Source organism: Oreochromis aureus, linkage group 9 (assembly GCF_013358895.1).
Source record: "Oreochromis aureus strain Israel breed Guangdong linkage group 9, ZZ_aureus, whole genome shotgun sequence".
In the NCBI taxonomy this organism is placed as follows: Eukaryota; Metazoa; Chordata; class Actinopteri; order Cichliformes; family Cichlidae; genus Oreochromis; species Oreochromis aureus.
In genome coordinates this window covers 17,667,505-17,689,956 of record NC_052950.1, presented here as the reverse complement: position 1 = coordinate 17,689,956, position 22,452 = coordinate 17,667,505, and the positions used below count along the sequence as shown (strand labels likewise).

The window sequence follows — 22,452 nt, the reverse complement described above, 5'->3', positions numbered from 1 at the left end:
GTATTGACGTGATTATTTATTAACTGGTGTAGAAGTCAAACATTTGTCAACAACGGGTTTTATTATTCAAATTGTAACTGCAACAGGCATGTATCAAAAAGGTCAATACAGCAAAGCCTTTACAAAATCTGGCTTGACACTGAAGTCTTCCCAAAAAATGGCTGTCGCAACAAATTGTAAACAGTTTTTGTCAACAGTCTTACAGCACTTAACAGCAAAATACAAATCAGCTAAAGTAAGAAAAAAAGCACCTGTTATCTTTCAAAATGTATAAACACAAACACAACTTGTGGCACTATACAGAATCAAAGTAGACAAACCAAACACGAAGAAATGGAATGTTCAAATTCACTCGACAATTTTGTTTCCGTACAAAAGAGAAAAGAAGAAAAGAAAAGATAGCTGGAGTTGTTCCTTGCAACAAAAAGGCAAAGGGATCGGACAGTGCATTCAAAGACAAGCACGCCATGCACTTGATGGGAACAGGAGTTGGTTTGGTCACTTAGCATAGTTTGTGCATAGTTGTAAGGCATCAGTCGAGCAGTCCTTTAGGTTTCATGTGGCTGTGAGACATTCTGAAGAGAGGGAGACTCCTTCGCTAGATCCTAACCACCCAATAATAATAATTAAAAAAAAACAAACTTGCATTATCCTCCTCCTCCTCTTTTACAAAAAAGAAATAAAAAAAAAAAAAAAAAAAAAAACGACTGGCAAACCCTGAGCGAGTCGAGTTGCGTGGAGTTGAGTTCCAGGTGAGATGCATGTGCGGTGACTAACCACCCTGCAGTCTGGCAGGGAAGGTTCCCACCTACCCTCACCCCACTGCCCCAAGTTTAACCAGGACTGGATGATGTGGAAACATCAGAAAGAGACTATTTCCTTTAATACCTTCACAGGATGTCTTGGAAACAAAGCTGCTCATCTAACACCGCTGTTATTCGAGAGTGCAGGAACACATGGTAGAACAGGTGGAGTCATTTATGGCATCTGGTGTGTCTGAATAAGGTTCTGCTCATGGCTTTGACAGGGGGTGGGGGGGTAACAGTTCAAAATGAGTGGTTTCTTCACATCTGTGCTTCGAAGGCAAATGTGGGGCCGACGTGATTCGTTTCAGTTCGACGGAAAGATACAAAACAAACAAGACGCGTAAACAGTCTTCGTAGAGGCAGCAAAAGGACTGGGCTTGTCACATTTTTTTTTTTTTTGTTGTTGTTGTTTTTTTTACATGAGGAAGAATCTTCAATACGAATGCAACAACGGCATTACTCCAAAGTCTTAGAAAGGTCTGAATACTCCAGTTGTCTCAGTTCAATACAGTTCAGATCATTCTTCAAATCTTTGTTTTCAAATGGCACTTAAAAAAATACCAGAAAAAAGGTCTTCTTCAGTTCTTATACTGCTTTCCCCTTAAAGTTCACAAACTTTAAAAAAAAAAAAAAAAAAAAGGTGGTGTGTTCAGTCAGTAATGCCAAAACTACAGTGGACAAATAAATAAAGCAAATAAAAAGAAAATACAGCAGTAGCCAAATGAGGTATCTATGTATTGCTCTATGCCAAAAAAAGAGGAATTAAAATTAAATAAATTAAATAAAATCAGTGGTTTATCAAGATGGGAGGCCAAAGCAACAAAACAAACTAGGTGTTCGGAACGGGTGGGGCAGCGGCATGGCCGCAAACCGCTGGGTGCCCCACCCGGCCCCCTCAGTGTATTGTGAGGCCCTGAGGCCCCCCAGGGGTCACGAGGTTGAGGTGAAATGGCACAGAAGGAGTGTGTCAGGATTCTCTGCTTCCCTGAGGTATTTCTTTGGAGCTGGTTCCTCCTGCGGTCGTAGCTGTGCTGCCGTCACTCGGCGCGGTGGCGGCGTCTCCTGTGTCTGCGCAGGCCGTGCTGGGCTGTGCCTCCTCGGAGACCGGAGCCGGCTCCTGCTGTAAGCCTCCCCAGCTGGCCTTGTTTAGCCCCATGTGACCCAGCATGGTCTGGGACAGACGTGTGTCACAGAAACGGGCCCACTCTGCAAACAGCGGCTCAGCCACGTATGTCATAAAGCCTGAGGGAGGAGAAAGGGTGGCAGATGCTGATTAGGACGAGTATTTGCATTACACACAAGCCATTGATAACGGGGGAATAAAAACAGAGACAAAATCCTTGCCTATTTGAATGTTGCCGACTGTGTTCATCTCTCTGTCGCAAAGTGGGCTGACTTCAAGTTTGTGCTTCTTCTCAATGTCTCCTGCAAGAGTGTAACACAGACTTTAATAAACAAGAAGAAGGAAAGGACCTCCAATCTGGAGAAGGAAGAGCAAAACAAATAAGGAACAATATGGACAGATAACCTTGTTGGAAGAACTCCTCTGTCACTTTCTCACTCCACTGTTTGCTCAGCTCCCATGGTCTGCAGGGGTTACAGATATCTGCACACTTCAGGGCCATCTGCATGAATTGGAAAACAAAGATAAATATGAATCTGCTGTTTGCTGAGATGCAGGAGCATTGTCTTTTAAACCAACACTGACCTGCAGGACAAAATGACGATGGCTGGCGGTGCTCATGCACAGGTTCTCCTGGTCCAGGTGCAAGCGAAACCTGGACAGGTAGTCATTCTGCCTGCTGATGTCCGTGGCCAAGATTAAAGAACCCAAATCCCTCTCCATGTTCAGCCTGAGGTATTACAAAGCATGTTTGTTTAAGAAAACACATTTTAAAGCAAAGCTCGGTCTAATGAAAGAACTCCGTTTCTGTACAGCCTTGTAAGTGGCACAGTTGGAGTTCTCTTTGTGTTTCTCAGTGTCAGACTGACCTGTCCTCAGCAGGCAAATGGGAGAACAGCCCAGTCTCTCTGAGCAGACCCACTGCTGACTTCCAGTGGTGGTTTTCCAGAACTGAGGTATTCTGGGTGTACAAACGAGAAATTGTGTGTGCACGTTAATTTAATACATCGTACAACATCCTTCACGTCTGCTAATAAGTTAGGCAGGCTAAAGAGTGACTGCTTTGTTGCCTTACTCTATAGAGTGTGGCAAGATAGTGGTCAGTCTTGATGAGGAAAGGCTGGTTGACCCCAGGATGGTCCAGGTCATGGGTGGCAGCTGCTAAGAGTCCCAGTAAGATGTCTTTGGAGGTCAGAGACTTGGCAAGCTGCACAAAAAAATAATGCAACCAGGGTTTAAAATACAAGAATGCCTTCTCTGAAGAACTCTCAGCTCTGCAAATAGCATACTTTTATTCAAAATCTGTCTGTAAGAGCACTTATTTGGATGCATTATCAAACGCACATCTTAATGGTTCGACTGAAAGAAACTGATGAGGAAAGCCTGTACTGTGATTTGAATACTGTTGAAGCAAGAAACCTTGGCTATGCAAGAAAAAAATTTAAGAAGACCTTGTTGTGGCTAGCAAACCCAAAAGAGCTGAAGTGTTTTGTCTCACCATGGGCTCTCGCAGGTAGCAGTACATGGCCTGTGTGACATCTGCAGCATGGACAGCGTTGTGGTACGGGTTGTCGCTGTGGTAGTCCTCCTGAACCATGACCAAAAACCTCCAGAGTTTGACCATGTCCAGCTGGAAGAGCTCCACCAGCCCATACTGGTTCAGCAGGTGGAAAGTCAGGGTGATCAGGCTGTTTCCTGAGCAAGAAGTCAAATCAGAATGATCACTCTGCATTCATCCCTTAAGTTCACCTATAAAAGCTGCAACTGAATGCTGCTGAACTCTAAAACAACAATAATCACTTATATTTCCAGTCTTTTTTTATGGATGCATCCATTTTTCCTAATTCTACCTCCAGTACACCACCTCCTCCTTTGTCTAATTTTTAATAGTTGTGATTCTCATCACTGCGATCTTTAACTCCTGCTTTTGAAGTTTAACTCGGGTCAAGTCAGAGACGTGTGATTGGATTGAGGTTACCTCAATTATACAGTCCAGGATGTGCAATTATATACACGATAAGAATTTCTTTTAACATCCTCATTACGTGAGTGGCACTTAGTGGTTCAAAATAAAGAGAATGTAGAAAAAGCAAATTACTTTTGTTTACTATTGACTTCCTGAACTCCATTGCTGTAGTCTGGCTTTCACACAGACCAGCTGCCCCCCCCCAAAAAAAAAAAAAACAAGAGAGCGATGAAAATACAAAGCACAATCTCTGAAGCTCCTTTCACACGTCAGCTTAGGAGAGTTTCGCGTTGGAATATTTTCCCCCCTTGTCCTTTCTCACATGTCATACGCAGCAGGAAATTGTCCGCTTCAGACACGCTCTCAGTACAGGAAGTACTCCTGGTGGTTTGAGCGAGGAAGCCTACTGGACACAGCAGGGAGGAGGCAGCGCACACGTCACGCCTGCTCACTAGCAGTAAATACGCCAGACTATTAGCTGCGTTATTTGCACACTGGTGCAATCAGACATCACATGGACACTGTACTATGCAGCCCGCAGATGAAAAGACCTGCTAATGGAGAAATGACTGACATTTCTCCCACGCACCACTGCCGAGTGCTGGAGTATGTCCCAGCTGTCATACAGTAAGAGGCGGGGTACACCCTGGACAGGGCACCAGTCTGTGAGGTTTAGAGAAATTCAGGGCTACAGTGCATGTGTGAAAACAGCTTATGGGAAAATATACTTGAGGATTTTAGAGGTTACAGGAGTAGACACAGAAAGGAGGAGGGGCTAATTCAGAAGAGTATGCACTTCTATCCTATTACACAGATAAATAAATATAGGGCCTCCACACCAATACACTTAAAATAATTTGAGTTTAGTTGAATACAAATCTAAATAATACAGCACTGTATATTCATTTTCTGTCAAGCCTGGGCTTTGTTTAGACATAAAACAGCTGTTGTATATTTAAAGTAAAACAGTGACATAGCTGCAGAGCTAATCCTAAAACTGTGTTAGGTATCAGATAGATGGCACCAGCGCCAACACTTTAAATCTCAACCAGAGGTCACCAGTCAGTGTGCACAACAATCAGCCACAACATTAAAACCACCGACAGGTGGAGTGAATATTGATCACTTTGTTACAACACCTTCAGTGCTGTCATTGATAAATGCCAATCATGAAACATTGTTTCAGAGTCAGAACAAGCACACCTTTTCTTCTTTTTACTTGGTCCCTTTAAGGATAGCCACTGAGGATCATCCGCCTCCATCTTACTCTATCCATATCTATCCTCATGTGTCACACCAAACCTCTGCAGGTCCTCCTTCACTGCATCTCTGTGGTCTCAGTCTTTTCCTCCTGCCTGGAAGATCCTTGTTCGTCCGACTGTCACGACATCCTTTTTTCAGTATATCCATAATCCCTCCTCTTTGCATGTCCAAACAATCTCAGACTTCCCTCTCTAACTTTGTATCCAAACTGCTCAATCTGATCTGAAATCTGCCTCATTCCCAACAAAAGCATCTTCAGCTCTGCCACCTCCAGCTTGTCAGTGCCAACATCTCCAAACGACGCGTCACAGCAGGTCTCCCTATCGTCTTATAAACCTTCCCTTTCACTCTTGCTGCCACCCCACCCACTCCCCCCTGCCTGCATTCTCTTGTGCACTGCCTGTTGCATTTGATAGTGGAGCCCAGGTATTTAGACTCATCCACCTTTACTCTAGTTCTTGCACACCCTCCACATTGTGTCGATCAGGCCTCTAAAGTCACCAAAATTTTGTAATCAGACTGCAAGTGTGAGGCTCCATGTGGATGTAGAGTGACCATTACATTGCAACAACAGCGCATGCGTGACACTGTGCCGTCTGTGTCCACAGCAGAGTAAAATCTTCACTTTACACATCTTGTGTCCATTCCCTGATGGCTGTTTTTGGGTCACAAGGAGGAACTGTGGTTTTAATGTTGTGGCTGATTGATGTCAGTTAAGGCATCATGGCATTTAGAACAACGTCTCAGAAGTCCTACAGATTATATTTTACCTACCATTTGTCAACCTATCGAAGAGGAAAATGTCAAAATTCCAATTCCCGACTTTTTCCAGCATGCACTACGATAGAGAAAAGAGAGAGTTTTACGTGAGGTTTGGAAATAATAAATTATAAAAAGAAAATGTGCACTTCTGTTTTATTGTGGTGCCAAATATTACAAATAGTCCCATACTCTAGCCTGTCCAGTGTAATCTTCATCGAGGATGTGGAGGGGTATCTGCTGGGGGACTCCTCGCAGCAGACGGGACGAATGCAGGTATCTCTGGAAGCTGAGCAGCCTGTGGACCCGCCTTTCAGGATCAGAGCTGGCCGACGTGGAGCCGCAGCCCAGCCGTGCTGCGCACACAAACACACAGACGCACACGATATTTTACAAAGCATACAACATGTAAAACAGACGACAACGTTGGGGCATGTTCATTTCTAAACCTCGTTAGGCCTGGAGAATTACTTGGCTCGGACAAGCTTGGTGGGGATCTGACACCAACACAGCAATACACAAACAGTTGCTGCTGACACAGCCGCCCACTCATAAGCCTTTCGTCTGGGATCACACAGCAGACATGCTTTGTCAGTGGTCTCTCTCCCTCCCTCTCTCTCAGACACACACGCACACACCCCACAAAAGGCACTGTGTCTAAGTAAACTGTCACTGCAATCCAGAAACACGTCAGCGTGAGGTAGGATTAATCTTGGGTCAAAAATGTCAACAAGTACACTCAGAAGTTTCCATTGAAAGTGAAAGTGGTGCTTTATCGTGCACCTGTAAGCCTCAAACAAGGTTTATAGTAAGGCACACCTCAGAGACAAGAACACAGGCGTCTTTCAGTCACGCAGGACAGGACTAGTCTGTGACTCCTACCGGGGAGGCTGTTTTTTTAGTCAAGATGCTCGGGCTGTACTCACTGTGAAGCGTTCGGAAGTCGATGCACAGGTACGGGTGGGAGCTTCTACGTTCCGGTTCAAATCCAACCTGACTTCTCACTCTCACATCTCCTAGAAGAAATCAACACTTATTTCCTCAAGATTCATACAGCGTGAAAAGAAGTCCAGAAGTGCATCCAATTAGTAATCTTTTGGCGCTATCCTGGAGTTTATCTTGCTTTAGTGACACAAAGATGGGCTTTACCACATGACAATGTGTCAAATCTTCTTTCATTAGTATTTTTAAGAAGCTGAAACTTACTCTGGTTTTCTGGCAACATCCAAAGACAGAGCAAATATTTATATCTTACTAGTTGCTAAAGTTGCGATTTCTGTTATTATAAACTGTTATTTGTCCCCGTTTGTTGCTACCTGCCCTTTTTAGTAGCTTGTGCTTAAATTGTTTTAATGTCAAACAGTTTTACTTCACTGTCATAGCCTCATGGCAGCTTTAGGCACTGAATCCTAACAAAATAATCAACAATTTGATCTTTCAAATTTGCTTTTTCCTAGAAAACTTACAGAAAACCATTTATTGTACCTCAGAGTGTTGACAGAAAACCTACCCCGCCCCCTCCCCAATCATGTCTCAGCTTTTCTAAACAATTAGGAAATAATCCTTCTTATGTGAAGCTTTGGAACTAAATCATGACGTGTGACAGGACGCTGTGGTAAAACCCATCATCTCTGTACTCCCCCAGCAAGCTAAAACAAGCAGGAGATTGTGAAAAATACTATTTGACCAAGACCCAGTGTGGACTATCCATGTGCGGGCACAGTCACACACAAGCACACACTCCCATGTCCTAGAAGAGGAAACTCAACGGACAGACAAGTCAAACAGCTGAGCATGCAATGCCATATCAGGGCAGTCTGCTCTACTATTAGTACTCCGAGCCACTGAGAAGGATCTACAGCCGATCTGTGACTGGTTTTAGTAGTCAGGCAGAGAAACAGAGACAGGCTCCAAACTCGGACCTAACAGACGGCGGCCGGCCTGCTTGCTTGCTTGCTTGCTTGTAGACTGCAGTCGAGAGCAGTGAGAGCACAGTGAGATGACAGGATGGTGCTATGACACTGATGCAGCAAATGCTAGTGTGTTGTTCCAAGCAACACTGTATGTACAGCAAGACTCTATACTGCAGTATACTGTTTAAAGGTGCGATGATATGCTTCCAGCATAGCACTTAAAATTGTGTCATGTGTGCATCATTTTAAAAAAAAAAAAAGAAAAAAAAAAAAAAAAAGCAGTCACACCAGTGTGTTCCCACAACCACCTTGTTACTTACTTGCAAACAGCTGTTTGAATACTACACAAGCTCCTATCAAAATATCAAAAACTAAGGATTACTATTCACGGCATAGTGGCGCTAAACAGTACTTTGAAAAGCTATTCATGAATGTTTCGTTTTGATTGCACAATATGAATTATGCAAAAATAAACAAAAAACACCACAATTCATGCACTTTTAGGCAGTCATCATGTGCCCATATGTATGCACATCTGTCACATCTGCAGATGCAAACACACGTGCTCGGGCCCAGAGCGCATCTGTCTGCGTGAGTTTGTGTGATTAGCGCGTTTTGAGTGTCAAAGGGTCCACGTCTCCCCTATGGTGCATTAGCGCTGGAGCTCTGGGGTGAATGTAGGTCATGTCATTATAACTGATGAGGCAAAAGCTCCGAGTCCTGCTATTTGAAAGCACATCAGCATTAACTTGGCAGACTGAACCCAGGCCCAGGCCAGCACCCGTCTGCATTAGCGTGCCTCTCCTTACACTTAATTTAATCTGAAAATCTACACACACAGATGCTTTATGCCTGTGACATATGAGAGTGCCATCATACTTAGCTAAGTAAAATGATTAAAAAGCTAAAGCTCCTTCACTCAGCTCAATGAAATGCTGTTATTATGACTAGACACACGTGGCAGCAGTCGACTCATGATCATGCCGGAAAGAAACAAAGTATGACAATAATATGTGAAAAAAACAAACACGAAAAAACAACATAAGTCAAGCAGTTCAAGAAAGCCACCAAATATAGATGCTGAACTGCATCTAATACCAATAGCTCCCTGCCTGCTCACTACATTTCATAGCAGCAATCTAAAATATCCAAGAAGAATACAGACAGGATAACACTTCAAGCAATTCTACTCTTCTTCTTTGCTGCTACCTCCCAGCCAACAAGTATGATATGAGGTGGCAAAAGTTCCATGCAAGACAGCATCCTTGTTTAGCACACATACCTCAGGGGTATAACCAGGCTCTAATCGCACCATTATCCCCAGTAACCTTATTGATTACGGAGCTGAACTGGCTGCTTCCTAGATGCATTTGACTCCATCTGCCTGGCAGATCTATGAACCTTCATCCTCACATTCATTTTCTAAACTGCTTATCCTCTTTAGGGTCACTGAGTGCGAACGGACATGCACGAATGCACACATATGTACACAAAAAAATAACCTCAGCCAAAGACGCTTTAGTCCATTTACAGTTAAAATAAAAACCCTATGCTCATCACATATCTGATTGAACTTTTAAGACTGAAGACTAGCGATACACATGCACGCACACACACACACCCTGAACCCTATCGTGACTTAAAGATTAAAAAAGGCCACAGACATGCCCTTAAATGTGCATCTCAGTGCTTTTATTTTGACAATAAGAAATGGACACAATCACAGAGAAGGTAAACCTTCTGAGGTCTCGAAGGTGTGTGCACTGTGTCTCTACTGTGTGTATGTGGAAAGAGCAGGTTAACACTTACCTAGCATACGAATATACAGCGCTGTCTGGTCAGAGCTGTCGTAGGAGATGGCCCCTCGTCTCTGAACAGGAGAAAAAAAAAAAAGAAGAAACAAAAAAAAACCCATCAGCTATTGTTCAACCAATACAGTGCAATGTAATTACAAATACTACCGAACAACAAAGAGGTCCCGCCTGTCCAAAACCATGTGTGAAGTATAACAGTCCCTGATCACCAATAAAGACCAGTGGTGCTTGAAACATCACTTCTTTTTATTGGTTCAATAAATAATTGTAAACCTGAGCCCTGCAGCTGTTTTCTTACTGTAACAATCACAGTGTAACAACAGGCACACCCAAAACACTTCTTCTGAAACAGAAAGACATGCATTATTTTTTTACATTTTAATGTATGTGCAGGACTTGATAAGAGGAGGGTGGTGCAATGCTTCTGCTGCGGGTTCTAATCTGCAGTGTGTGTGTACTCTGCTGTTATACTGATAAACATGCTCCGGCACCGTGTCATCAGCCTGATTCGGCACTGCTATCAGTCATGTGAGAAACACATGTGCTATTTGGGAACACACACAAACACACACACACACACACACACACACCAATAGAATTTGATGTGTGAGGTTCTTATGTACCTTAAATATTTGCCTCAAAGCATGAAAATGCAGAAGTATTGAAAGTTGGATTTTCTAAAGTTATTTATTCTGATGTCAGCACATGAAAGCACTTTGAATTAGTAAAAGTGACTATGGTGGAATTGACAGCTTGTACAGATGTGACGGACCAACTAGCAACAAGTCAACTTATCAGCTTAATAGTCTAAACTCAGAGCTTCTGGCAGCTGCTTCATAAAAGACCTTTTTTTCCTCTTCTTCTTAAAAGCAGTTACAGGAAGTGTTTAGTGGCCATCTGCTAACTGTTTATTCAATAAAGTCTGAGCTAAATCTAGATTTGGACATTTAATTTAGACTTTTTATTCCATGTCAGAGTGTGCCAAGGAAACAGAAAATGATGAAAAACGTTTTCAATGCAAGACAAAAGCAGAGGGAGCATTATGCGTAAATAACATTAAACAACACTCAGTCCTTTCTAAATAGTCCCCCTGTGTTAGGACTCGGTCTATGCCTTCCATAATCCAAAAAGCACACTTTAAAGCAGTGGACTAAGACAGGCCACAACCAGAGTTGCACTATGATGAATAAATCTTTAACGTGCATTGAACGACACCCATTCATTTACTTAACCGTCATTCAGTTCAGGATGGAGCCTATCCCAGCTGTCAACGAGCAAGCATTGTGATACACCCTGAACAGGTTGCCAGTCCATCACAAGAGGCAAACAACCAATCGCACCCACAGCCAGTTCAGAATCACCAGTTAAATAAACATGAGTGTCTTAGGACTGTGGGAGGAAGCAGGAGGACCCGGGGGAGATCCCACACAAAGACAGATACCCCTCCCCATAAAACAAAAAGCACATCAGGGAACTTTATTTATATTATTATTCCTTGCACACAGAGACAGAAAAAGAGTTTCATGGAATTTACTGAAATGCAATTTAGTAGCAATTTCAAAAGCAAAATTAACTTCACTGCACAAAACTCTTCCGGAATATCACTTTTACTGCTTACTGTAGCCCACGAACACGAAATACCACGTAAATGCTGTAACTTCCTGAAATGCTTCTCTCAGTCAACACTGGGTTCAGCATCACATCCAAACAAATCACAATACCATTTCCTGTAAAGTAATGCACTTGACACATCACGTTTCAAATATGTAAATACTTCCTCAATATGCGTCAAAGGGCTGCAGCAGTGCAGCAAACGGCTTTGGTACACGGGCTGCAAATACATTTTTAATGCATTAGAAGAAGAAGAAGAAGAAGAAGAAGGAGAAGGAGAAGGAGAAGAAGAAGAAGAAGGAGAAGGAGAAGAAGAAGAAGATAATAAACCATTTAGGTTATTCAGGTTTCGAGAGAGATGGTTATCTCAGACCTACTGTGGAATTCCCAAATATTGCATTGAATTTGAATAGGAGTGCTTTTACTGACTATGGAAAGCAAATGAGTTGAAGAAACATTGAAAAACGTTCCAGCAAACCATGTTTACTTTTTTATCCATGCAGCCATCTATTCATCTTAATTGCTTATCCAACTTAGGGTTGCAGGAGGTCAGCAGTCTATCCCAGGATAACAATCCATTACAGGATAAAATTTTTACTTTTATTCTCTGCACAAAAACAAAATCCAGTCCTAACTAGTATTCCAGTGCATAAAGGCAGCTGCAACAATAGTGTTACTTGCACAGCAGTAGCTGTAGCAGGCACGACTGCGGTAACTACATATTTGCTCTGTCGACAGACAGCTGCCCAAGGCTACAGTGAGGTGCTGGCTCACCTCTCTGTGCACTTTACACATCCTGGCCCCCCTCCAGGCCAACGCTTCACTCTCCCTAACGGGGCTACCCTTGTCTAGAGTTACCCCTTTCACAGAGATCCTGCATAACTGGAAGATTACCTCACTCATTGACTCGGTGCCAGACTTATGGCTCTCTACTAGGACAAACTGTTTTTAAAAGGAACATGTTTTGGTCCACTGACAACCAACCTGTTCACTGTATACAAGTTCTAAAGAACAAAAGGGCCTTACTGGATCCTTAACCCTCCAGGTTAACACAGGGCACCCTTCACTCAAAGCACTCTAATGAAAAGAGAGTATATTTTTATATAAAGGAAAGTTATAATAAAAAAAAACATTTAAAAAGGCAAAACTAGGAAGCTCTGTATTATGGTCCACAACTCCGGAGTACAGCAATGGGCTTGATAAATGCGTCTAATCTGTGGCCATTTAACGACAGCCGGCGGGTCACACCAAACACAAACACATGCAAAAACACAAATGCTCTGGCTTGTACACTCATTACCTCATATAATTAGGATTACTGTGAATCTTTCACACACACACACAGATATACACCTAACAATGTCTGTACTCTAAGCTCATGACAGCCACCAATCCAAAGCTAATATTTTACTCCCTAGCAAACAGCTTGACTCAGGGTGGGTAATGTGCAAAGCTGTATTTTAGTGTCAACAGGCCTCTGTGTTTACACATGGCGCAGTGTTTAGTGTGAGCATTATAGATTGTGTGTATGTTATGCACGGGGCTTGTATGTGTGTGTGTGCATGCATGTGTGTGTGTGTAAGATGGGGGTTGGAATAGGCTGCAACACGTGTGGGAACTGTATAATGCTGGCTCTAAGAGTGGGTATGAAGAGTGACCAGCTCTGCTAACACAGCTAGCACCAACAAAACCTTTTGCTAGCACCAACAAAACCTTTTGGCACACACACACACACACACACACACACACACACACACACACACACACACACACACACACACACACACACACACACACACACACACACACACACACACACACACACAGGTCCAGCAGCCAGTTGGCGCTTTCTGCCATGACCTCCCTTGTACAACAAGTTGGCAAGAGCTGCACTTTGTGTATGTCACATTCTCACTGTGAACAGAAGGGAAAGTCACATTTTACCCTTGAAATGGCCAACCCACAACACACAGACACACACACCCACACACCCACACACACCCTTGACACGCCTTACTGCACCAACACACAAAGCCAGACAACCATGGGCCTGTCATGGTCCAACAAGAAGTTAAGTCAATTTTTTAAGCTTTGCGCTTCTGGCATTTATGCTTCACAGCTGTGACTGAGATAAGAAGACAGATGCAAGATATCAACTGAAGAACTTGAGCTAAATGCCACATGCGCACTTAATTTATTAAACTACTATTAGATTACTATGACCTGGATGACTGAGAACCTACACAGATTTATTAAAGTTCAAAGAACAGTGTTTATTCACTTTAATTAACTGCAAAATTGAAATTACAACATATAAAATGAAGTCCAGCACTGAGCTTCTTTTTGTTTTTAATTGGTAATTAAAGTTTTGTTTTATTTCTTACGGTAGTTTTTTGAGGGTTTTTTTTTTTAAGAATAGTTAAATGGGTCAACAACTTTTTTTAAATCAAGGCTTTAGAAACTGAAAAAACATGAGTGCATGTTATGCAAACTATACGGTGCACACAAGAAAAACAAGATGTCTTGATTTTCTTGCACGTAACAATACAAGCCTTAGAGTGGCAGGTAGATACTAGTGAATGCCCTTTTTCATGTCATGACCAAAACAGCTTGATTTGTTTCCCAATGACTTTAATACAGTCAAAGTTACTCTGAGCTGCTTCCAGCTGTCCTCCAAGAAACTGCAGCTTTAGCAACTCTGACTTCACTCTGGAGCAGTGCCAGTTTGCATTTGACCAACAGCCTCAGGGATGAAACAAGGCAGAGCCCGGATTAAAATTTCTAGCAAGTTTCTGTTCCCCTTTAGCATTTTAGGTTAAAGCAAAACAGGGGTGTGATGGGTGAAACGTGACTCACTGGGCTGGAAAGCAATGAAGTCACCATCCAGCCATTTCTGGTGTGTTCAAGATAGTTTTACACAACACTTTTGTATTCTCTCCTGATCACCCCGAGCATTACAGCTACCAAAAACACAGTGATACACGTGTACAGGATGTGCTAATCTTGCCGTCTAGATTTTCTAATAACTTGTAATAACTGCAAATGCAGTGAGTAAACACAGTGTGAAGTTGTTAGCTTTGCATAAGGAGGCAAAATGAGGACAGTTACAAGTCCAGATGGCATGTGAGTGAGCAAACATTTATGTTAACAAATCACCACACAAACAACAGGGCTGGCCACACCTTCAGTATATAGACATCTAATTTAAAGACTAGCTGGCACATGTCAATCACAGAGCCCCTATGAAACAAAAAAAATAATTATATTTTAACAGCAAAAAATGAACCCCCTTCTACCCACTTCCCACTTGCTGTTAAAGAACCTGTAAATAATGACAGTTGCTCAGGTCCCCAGGCTACTCTTGCCTAAAAACACTGAAGAATGAGAACATGGAGAGTTACGCAAGTCTGCATGTCAAAAGGTAGATTTCATCAGATAGTATCAGTATTTGGTACCAACATGGCTGGTTGTTACAGAAGTACTTATACTTGTACAATCACTGGTCAATTTGTTAGGTTCACCTGCTCAACTACTCAGTAACATAAGTATCTCTTTAGCCAATCACATGGCAGCTACACAGTGCAATCAGGAATGCAGACATGGTTAAGATGACCTGGTGAAGTTCTGGTGAACTGAGAATCAGAATGGGGGAAAAAGGTGATATGAGTGACTTTGAACTAGGCTTGTTTTTTTTTGTTTTTTTTTCATAAACTGCTGAATTACTGGGAATTTGGTGTAAACAACATGTAAGCATGGATCCATCCCAGCTGACATCAATGGTCCAAGCTGGTGGTGATGGTCTATAATGGTGTGGGGATATTTTCTTGGCACATGTTGGGCCTCAACTGAGAATTGTTTTTGCTGACCATGTCCATCCTGTTATGACCACAGTGTAGTGTTCTTGAACATAACAACAGGTTCACTGTACTCCAACGGCCTCCACTGTCACCTGATCTCAATCAGATAGAGCACCTTTGGCATGTGGTGGAATGGGACATTCTCATCGTAGATGTGCAGCCAACAAATCTGCAAGCAACTATGACGCTTCACGTCAATATAAACCAAAATCTCTGAGGAATGTTTCCAGCGCCTCGCTGTATCAATGCCAAGCCAGTTCTAAAGGCAAAAAGGGGCCCAGCCCAGTACTGGCGAGATGTAACTAATAAAGTGTCAGATGAGTGTATATAGAGATATTTACCAGTTAAAAAACTAAGCAAAACAAAAGAGAAAATAAAGGAAAAACAAACTCTACAATGCCTTTTGCAGAAATATTTTGGGTAACTTTTACATCAATTTATCAATTTTTATACCAAAGGGAGTGGTCTCTCCACTCCATTCCATCAAAACACTAACTGAGGGATTATTTTTCAGAAGAATCATCCCTCCAGTGACTAAAGAGACTTGGGACATCATAGCAAAGATGCACCGAAGCTGTTCTTGAGGCACAAGTGAGCCTAACATCTTACTAACACGTATGTTGGTTTTTCCCTTTAATTTGCACCCAATCTTCAGAATTTTACACTTTATTAAAACTTAAATGAGTAACAATGACTCATGCTGAAGGTTTTTTCAATTTACTTCAACATAGTTTTTAAAATTTAATAAAACTTCTACTGCTTTCAGTGCCTTTAAATGACACCTTGAGTTGCAGTCTGTTGGTTTTTGCTTGTAGCAGTCTGAGAACAAGCTAGCTTTAGTTCTTGTTTGGAGTTTTAACCACTAGGCCTAACAGCGCAACCATTGTTCTCCCTGCAATTCCATCTAAGCTCGTTTACATACAGCTCTGTTTCTTATCTCGGCTTAGCTCCACTGCCTTGGGGCACAACACTCAGGTTTCTGAGGTCAGGACCTAATGTGAAAACTCCTTACTATGTGGTTGACCCCCAGGGCTTCATTGTTTGTCATTTTCTCACCCATATACTTAAACAGACACTAAAAATATCAGAAAATATGCAGTATGATTAATGCATGCAGAATTAACCCAGAACACTCTGGCCTTGTTGAAGAAATTCAAATTCATTGCTCAAAAAGCACTTTTCTAAAAAAACAAACAAAAAAATCCTCTTGTCACCAGAGCACCGTGAAAGAGCAGATACTGATATCTGATGCCCTTTCAATGGCACAACCGAATCCAACATTCTCACACTTCCTGATTTGAAACACAGGCCTAAAACCAGCTTTTACTAGGTTATAAAGATCTTAGAATTCGACTTTAACTGAGGACCTGCCTATTCCAGTAAGCAAGTCAGCTGGGGCCAAGCAAATGAGGAAGCCAGCAGTATTCCAATAAACTGACATATCGAAAAACAAAGCAGTGCACACATAAACCCTATACACACACATCCAAACCCCACACACACATATATGTAAATGCTCGAGATAAAAAGCAGGTGGACGGGGATTTCATAAACCAAAAGCTTCCTTCTGACTGATGGCCTCTTGCAGCGCTCTGCTGTGTGGGACGCCAAATTCCAGTAACTGAGTGCTAGCCTATAAACACAAGCAGATCTGGAGTGTGTGTGCGTGTGTGTATAATATATATTTTAGCCACTCCATACACTAAAACCCTGGATAGAGTCTACCTGCTGGAAGAGTGTTTTATGAGTACTGTGTCCACTGTGACGCACTCCAGCTGCAGTTAGTTTTTGCGAGAGGGCCGCTGCTTTGGAGGAGAGGCCTGGGGTGAATTGGCCTGATATCTTGGCCAGTAAATGATGATGAGTGTAGCAGTGTTACAAGGCGGCATGCCTGTCAAGCAGTCATATCCACAATCAGTGATTTTTTATTGTTACTTAACTTTTAACTAGTCGCCAAGTGTGTCATAAATTCTTTTTTTTTTTTTCTTTTTTTTTATATAAACACAGAGTGCTTAAAAGGGCCTTATATACACACACACACACACACACATACTGTAAGCAGTGCTCTATAAAATAAGTAGAGATAGCAGGTGGGGGATGGGAGACTTGTGCTTCATATTCTCACAGGCAGTCTACGCTGCACAGGAATTTCATTCATCTCAAACATCATCCCCAGGCTCTAATTGCCTCTCGGGGCCAACTTTGTGCCCCGTCCCTCCTTAGAGCCTTCTGAGGAAAACAAACAAAACCCAGGTCACCAACCAGCGCGATCTGTCTGAGGTTTGAAACCAGTAGCACTGAGAAATAGACTCCCTTCCTGTATAGGTTCATACGTCAATAAAGCCACAGTAAATAAGAATAAAAATCAAGCAGCGCTGATGTTGTGGCTGTCGATGTGCGCAGCCACACTCTCGTGGCCGACAGCACTCGACGCTGCAGCACAAAAACAGATCAGTCACGTGATAAGAGGGGGCCCCTTGCAGAGACAGGGAGGCAAATAGAAAGGGTGAGGAGTGTGTATGGTTGAATGAAGACAGGGTGCAATATTTGGCTCCTCTTTATTAATCAACGGGTTAATAAACACCCGCAGTCCCCCGCCTTCTTATCGGCAAACAGCACAGTGCATTCCAGCTCAACTGTGTGAATTCAGCGTGAAAAGTTTTGGCGGCGCAGGGGTTAAATGTTTTTGTGAAAGGTTGTGAAACACCAGGCTCAGAGTCTGAACGGCTCCTTCAGCATTCTTACCACATCCTGAAACGACGTCAATCTGATGGCACTGCACGGGAGAAAAAAAAAAAAAAAAAAAACCTTATCGGTTCAGTTAAAATCAACAAAGTAACTCCCACAAAAAAAAAAAAGCAAAACAAAAAAAGCACGGCACTGTATTCCCTTATCGACCTCTCCACAGAAACACCCACAGTGGGGATGAAACAAGCAGTGCCATCCTCCACCCTTATGCACGGGCTCATCATCATCATCATCATCATCTCTTGTGCGTAAACATCTCAAATGAGGAGCCAATCTCGGGTCAGCAGCCACTACAGCACTGATGATATCTCTCACTGTGATATGACGAACTCTGCTGATAGCAGATCAGTTCTTCCAGTCTAAAGCTGCGTTCCTCCCTTTATCACCAAAAATCATCGGACTGCTCAGGCTTCATCGATACTCCGCATTTGTTTATTGACCCCCTTTTATCTCTGCAGGATCTTTCTGAAAGTTTAAAGCCTTATCACAACCATGTGACCGTGCGTTACTAGCAGCAGCTCATGACAGCCAAACACAAAGACGAGAAACCCTCGTTCCCACCGTGTGCATCATCTCTTAATATGAGATGTATGTAATAACACAAGTAACATGCTGTCAAGCTGTGTGCAAATGCATTTGTGCTTTGTAGTTTAGATGAGAACCACATGACTCTTTGCAGCGTCCTCCTCTTGGTCCTTTCATTTTGCATCAACCTAATCTGTCTTATTCGTGTCTTTGGTTCTCTCTTTTTCCAAGAGAAGCCAATGCAACGCCATATTCCAGGAAAATTCAAATTCATCTTTCACCTCACTTTTGGGATTTAATCAACTTACAACACCCATTGTGCTAAAGACAATGGAGGCATTGTAATGGATAAATGGGCCCCATTTATTTAATGCCGTTGCTGTTTTCAACGCCTCTTCAACGGCATATTTACACCCAATCACAAGAATTCCACAATCACAGAGTGACATATTCTTCAGAGACTCAGACCCTACTCTTTCGTCCACTGTTTACAAGAGGATATGTCTTCATCGGCGAGGGAAGGGGAGGGGTGCATCGGAGAAAGAGAAAGAAAGAGAGGGAGCTTGTGAGCGAGCGGAACAAGATAGCCAGAGAAAAGAAAAGGGACTGAGACTTCGACCATCTGTGAGCCTGGCAGCAAGCCAAACCACTGCCCACAGAGCTGAGGCCCATGCCTAACTGCCTCTTTCTGCAATGGTAGTCCAGCCCTGCTTCCACAAACAACAGGCCTGTGGAACCACACACAAAAACACAGCAGCCACCAAGGACAAATGCACCCTTATGGTCATAAATAGGGCCCAAAAAACAATATTTGTAGAAGTGTAATTGCTTGGTGACAAAGGCTGAGTGACACTGCCGTATGCAAGCATGTTCACCAGATTCTGCCGATGTTCACAAGGGATAAAGACAAATGACTACCACGCAGGCTGGTCTCAATGTTGTCTGCAGTGTTTTTAAGCCTTCTCCAGTCCAACAATGAAAAAAAAACAAAAACAGTCATGCAGATCAGTTTTGTTTCATGGGAAATGATTTTAACACTAAACAGTGCACTTTTTTTGACAAAGAAGCAGAGGCTGTGAAGGCAGGCCGGCCGAAGTGAGAGATCAATGTGAGCAGGAGACAGAACGGCTTCACGGCTTCTGTTTGTATACATAAAAGGAACAATGCAGCATTATATTTGTATTGATTTCCTTATAAGGATTTGGGATTTCCCCCAAGGAACCCTCCTTGGACTATGGTCCAGAAACCACCATTGTGCAAGGACAGTTTGAGGCCGTTGGATTGGTTTTATGAAAAGCCTCCTGACTGACTCAGAGAGAGATGTTTGCACAGTGTGTTCAGAGAGTGTTATTGAGTGACCACATGGTCCAGCCAACTTATCCAAGATTGCATGATATTGGTCACCAAAGGACAAACACTAATGACCCAGTGAGAAAAAAAAAAAAGAAAAAAAAAAAGAGTGCTGACAACAGGCCTATGAATCGGTCTTTGAAGGGGCTGCCTGTGAGGACGGATGTAGGCTCAAAGCAGAGACACACATGGGTGGATATGTGGAGCAGGGTCCTGTACAAAGAACTAATGGACGGCCCATTGAAGAGGACGCTCAAATAGTCATAGACAGCTGCTTAATGCTCAGTTAATGGGCTGAGAGGTGCCGTGCAACACCGTGGGAGTTTCTGTTCATGAGCAACTAGCAGGATGTGACCCCAACGGCACGAGAATGCACCCCGCTGCTACTTTTGTCAAGAAACACTGAATCAATAGTAAGGATGCTTCCCTTTTTAAAAGGAGCGACACCGTGGAGAAGGGACTTCATTGACTGGTGACATGATGTGCAGCTTTTTGTTGTGAGCTGGCATCGCAGGCGCATGCATTGGTTTAACTAGTGCGCTGGACAAAGGCCAAAGAGATGGTACCATTACCTCAGACATATGCTCAAATGTGGTTCAGCGATTGGCTAATGTATTCAAAATGCACTGTGCTGCCTGCCAGTGTCTGTGTGTACATGGCAGTCAAGCAGAACATGACCCCCGCCGCCCTACACATACACACACAGGCTGTTTTGAGAAGCAAGAGAAATAAACAAAGGCAGGCTCACCAGAGGGACATTTTCAAGAATTCAACACTCTGAGAAAGTAGGAAGTTCAAGCATGACTCAATGATTTAAGCTCTCCTCTCAGCATGTTAACATAAATAACTGTGTGGCACGTTCCTTCTGACAAATCCCAGGAGTGAGCTGGTACACTTCAGCATCGTGGTGTTGAGGAAGGCTACAAAGTTTAAGCTGAGGAGGCCTTTATCAGGGGTAAACATACACAAATGTAAAGTTGGCTTGCTGTGTGTCTTAGGCTCTTGAAGATAAGAATATACAGTATGCCTCTGATGGAAGGCTCTCGCAGTGTGTGTGTGTGTGTGTGTGTTGGGGCCTAAATATCCAGCAACCACCTGCAAGATTCCTGTGGATTATTTATATGGTTTCTGAAAATGATGTGGGTTTTAAGGCGCATCCCCCCCCCCCCTTAAAGAATCGAGCCCACTGTGATCAGATGATAGGAAATGATAGGTGGGTTTTTTTCTTTTTACCTGTGACAGCTGTCTTGGATCAGGAGCCCCGAAGAGAGAAGAGCTGGAGCTGAAACTAATGGCTCCCCTTCGGCTGAGGACATGCTTGGGAACCGGCCTGTCTAGAGGCAAAACCGGCAGCTGATAACATACTTCCATTGAATAGTCAGGGCTGAATCCGGATCAAAAATATAGAAAAAAATGAAATATATAATGGGAAAAAAGACAGCAGATGCAATGCGGAAAAAAGAAGATGAGTGATGAATTAGAAAATCTGCCGGGGGAAGAAATAAAAAAAAAAATTAAAAAAAAAAAAAATTAAAAAAAAAATCTTTCACTATTGTGGAAACGATCTGATATCGAGCTGCAAAGTATTTCTGTTCATCATGAGCGACTTAAAACTTGTGCAGATCGCCTTCATTGATGCTGCGTCTCATCTACCTCCAGTTTTACCCCCTTTGGTGTCATTCTGTCAGATTTAAAAAATAACGATAACAGTAATAAATCATGCTGCTGTTGCATTTGCCTCTTTCCTTCTCATTTTACTCAAATCCGGGCCCACGGACGACGAGACCTTCTTGCCATTTTCTGGGTCTTTATGAAATCGCTTCCTCATTTTCAAAGCAGAAAAAAACGTCCGCTCGCTCGGCTTTCGTGGCGCTCGCAGATCCGCATATCACGTATCCCGGCGTGAAAACAAAAGGCACGACCACTTCCAAAAAATGTCATCAACATATCATGTTGTATGCTACGCCGGCGGACGAAGTGAGGCAGCTCCAGGATGTGAGAGCTCGTCGGTCGTTGGCCCGGAGGACGAGGAGGAGGAGGAGGAGGAGAAGGAGGAAGGGGGAGAAGGCTTTCTCTCATTCACACTTTAAACCGCCGGCGAGATTTTATCAACACGTAGGGCTTCTCCGTCTTTTTTCTGGAGCTGCATGATGAAGGAGCAGTTGTCTAAATTCGCCGCTGACCGTAAAGCACGAAGTGTCTGGCTCAGAGAGGGGAACCCCAACGCTCATTTCACTCACTGCGACTCCGCTGGGTGTAAAGGAAACGTAGCGACGCGCACCGCAAATCTGGCAACCCTCTCAAAAAATAATAATAATATTTAAAAAAAACAAAAACAAAAAAATTAATACCCTACGCGGCGTTTTTTTTCACTACAACTACCTACCTATCGTCCTACACATTAGCCTACTTTACGCTTTAAGAGCGCACACCACCTGCCAGAGATGGTGCTGTTGGAGCGAGCAGAGGGAAAAAACCGCCCTTGTTTCAGCTCGACCAATGGCGTGAAAGCAGCTGCTCCAAGCTACACGTCGATTGGACAGTGACGCTTAGATCGTATAGAAGGACAGCTATGATTAGCTGTGAGGCCAGGGCAATCCCAAGACCTATATGAGCAGTCGTTTGCAGACGGCGTGGACTTTCTCAAGGGTATTCCTCCACAACGGGGCTTGCCCTGCAGCGGTCGACATCATTGCCTGTGATTACCTTCCTCTCAT

At 43.1% G+C, this 22,452-nt stretch overlaps 1 protein-coding gene across 8 annotated transcripts; it reads right to left on the bottom strand.

Moving 5' to 3' along the window:
• Positions 1–41: 41 nt before the first annotated feature.
• pde7a (phosphodiesterase 7A) lies at positions 42–22,167 on the bottom strand. Of its 8 annotated transcripts, none has more exons than XM_039617420.1 (13): positions 20,969–22,167; positions 9,640–9,700; positions 8,151–8,183; positions 6,844–6,933; positions 6,110–6,273; positions 5,933–5,996; positions 3,428–3,624; positions 3,005–3,136; positions 2,799–2,890; positions 2,515–2,659; positions 2,335–2,431; positions 2,151–2,231; positions 42–2,048 (listed from the first exon to the last, which is right to left on the bottom strand). In XM_039617420.1, the coding sequence occupies exons 1-13, from the start codon at positions 21,104–21,106 to the stop codon at positions 1,774–1,776; spliced, it is 1,569 nt and encodes a 522-aa protein (XP_039473354.1). In that variant the 5' UTR covers positions 21,107–22,167; the 3' UTR covers positions 42–1,773. The 8 variants fall into 8 exon arrangements, with proteins under 8 accessions (XP_039473354.1, XP_039473356.1, XP_031595052.1 ...); XM_039617422.1 differs by lacking the exon at positions 20,969–22,167 and adding an exon at positions 10,877–10,897; XM_031739192.2 differs by lacking the exon at positions 8,151–8,183 and having other exon boundaries at positions 20,969–22,166.
• Positions 22,168–22,452: the final 285 nt, after the last annotated feature.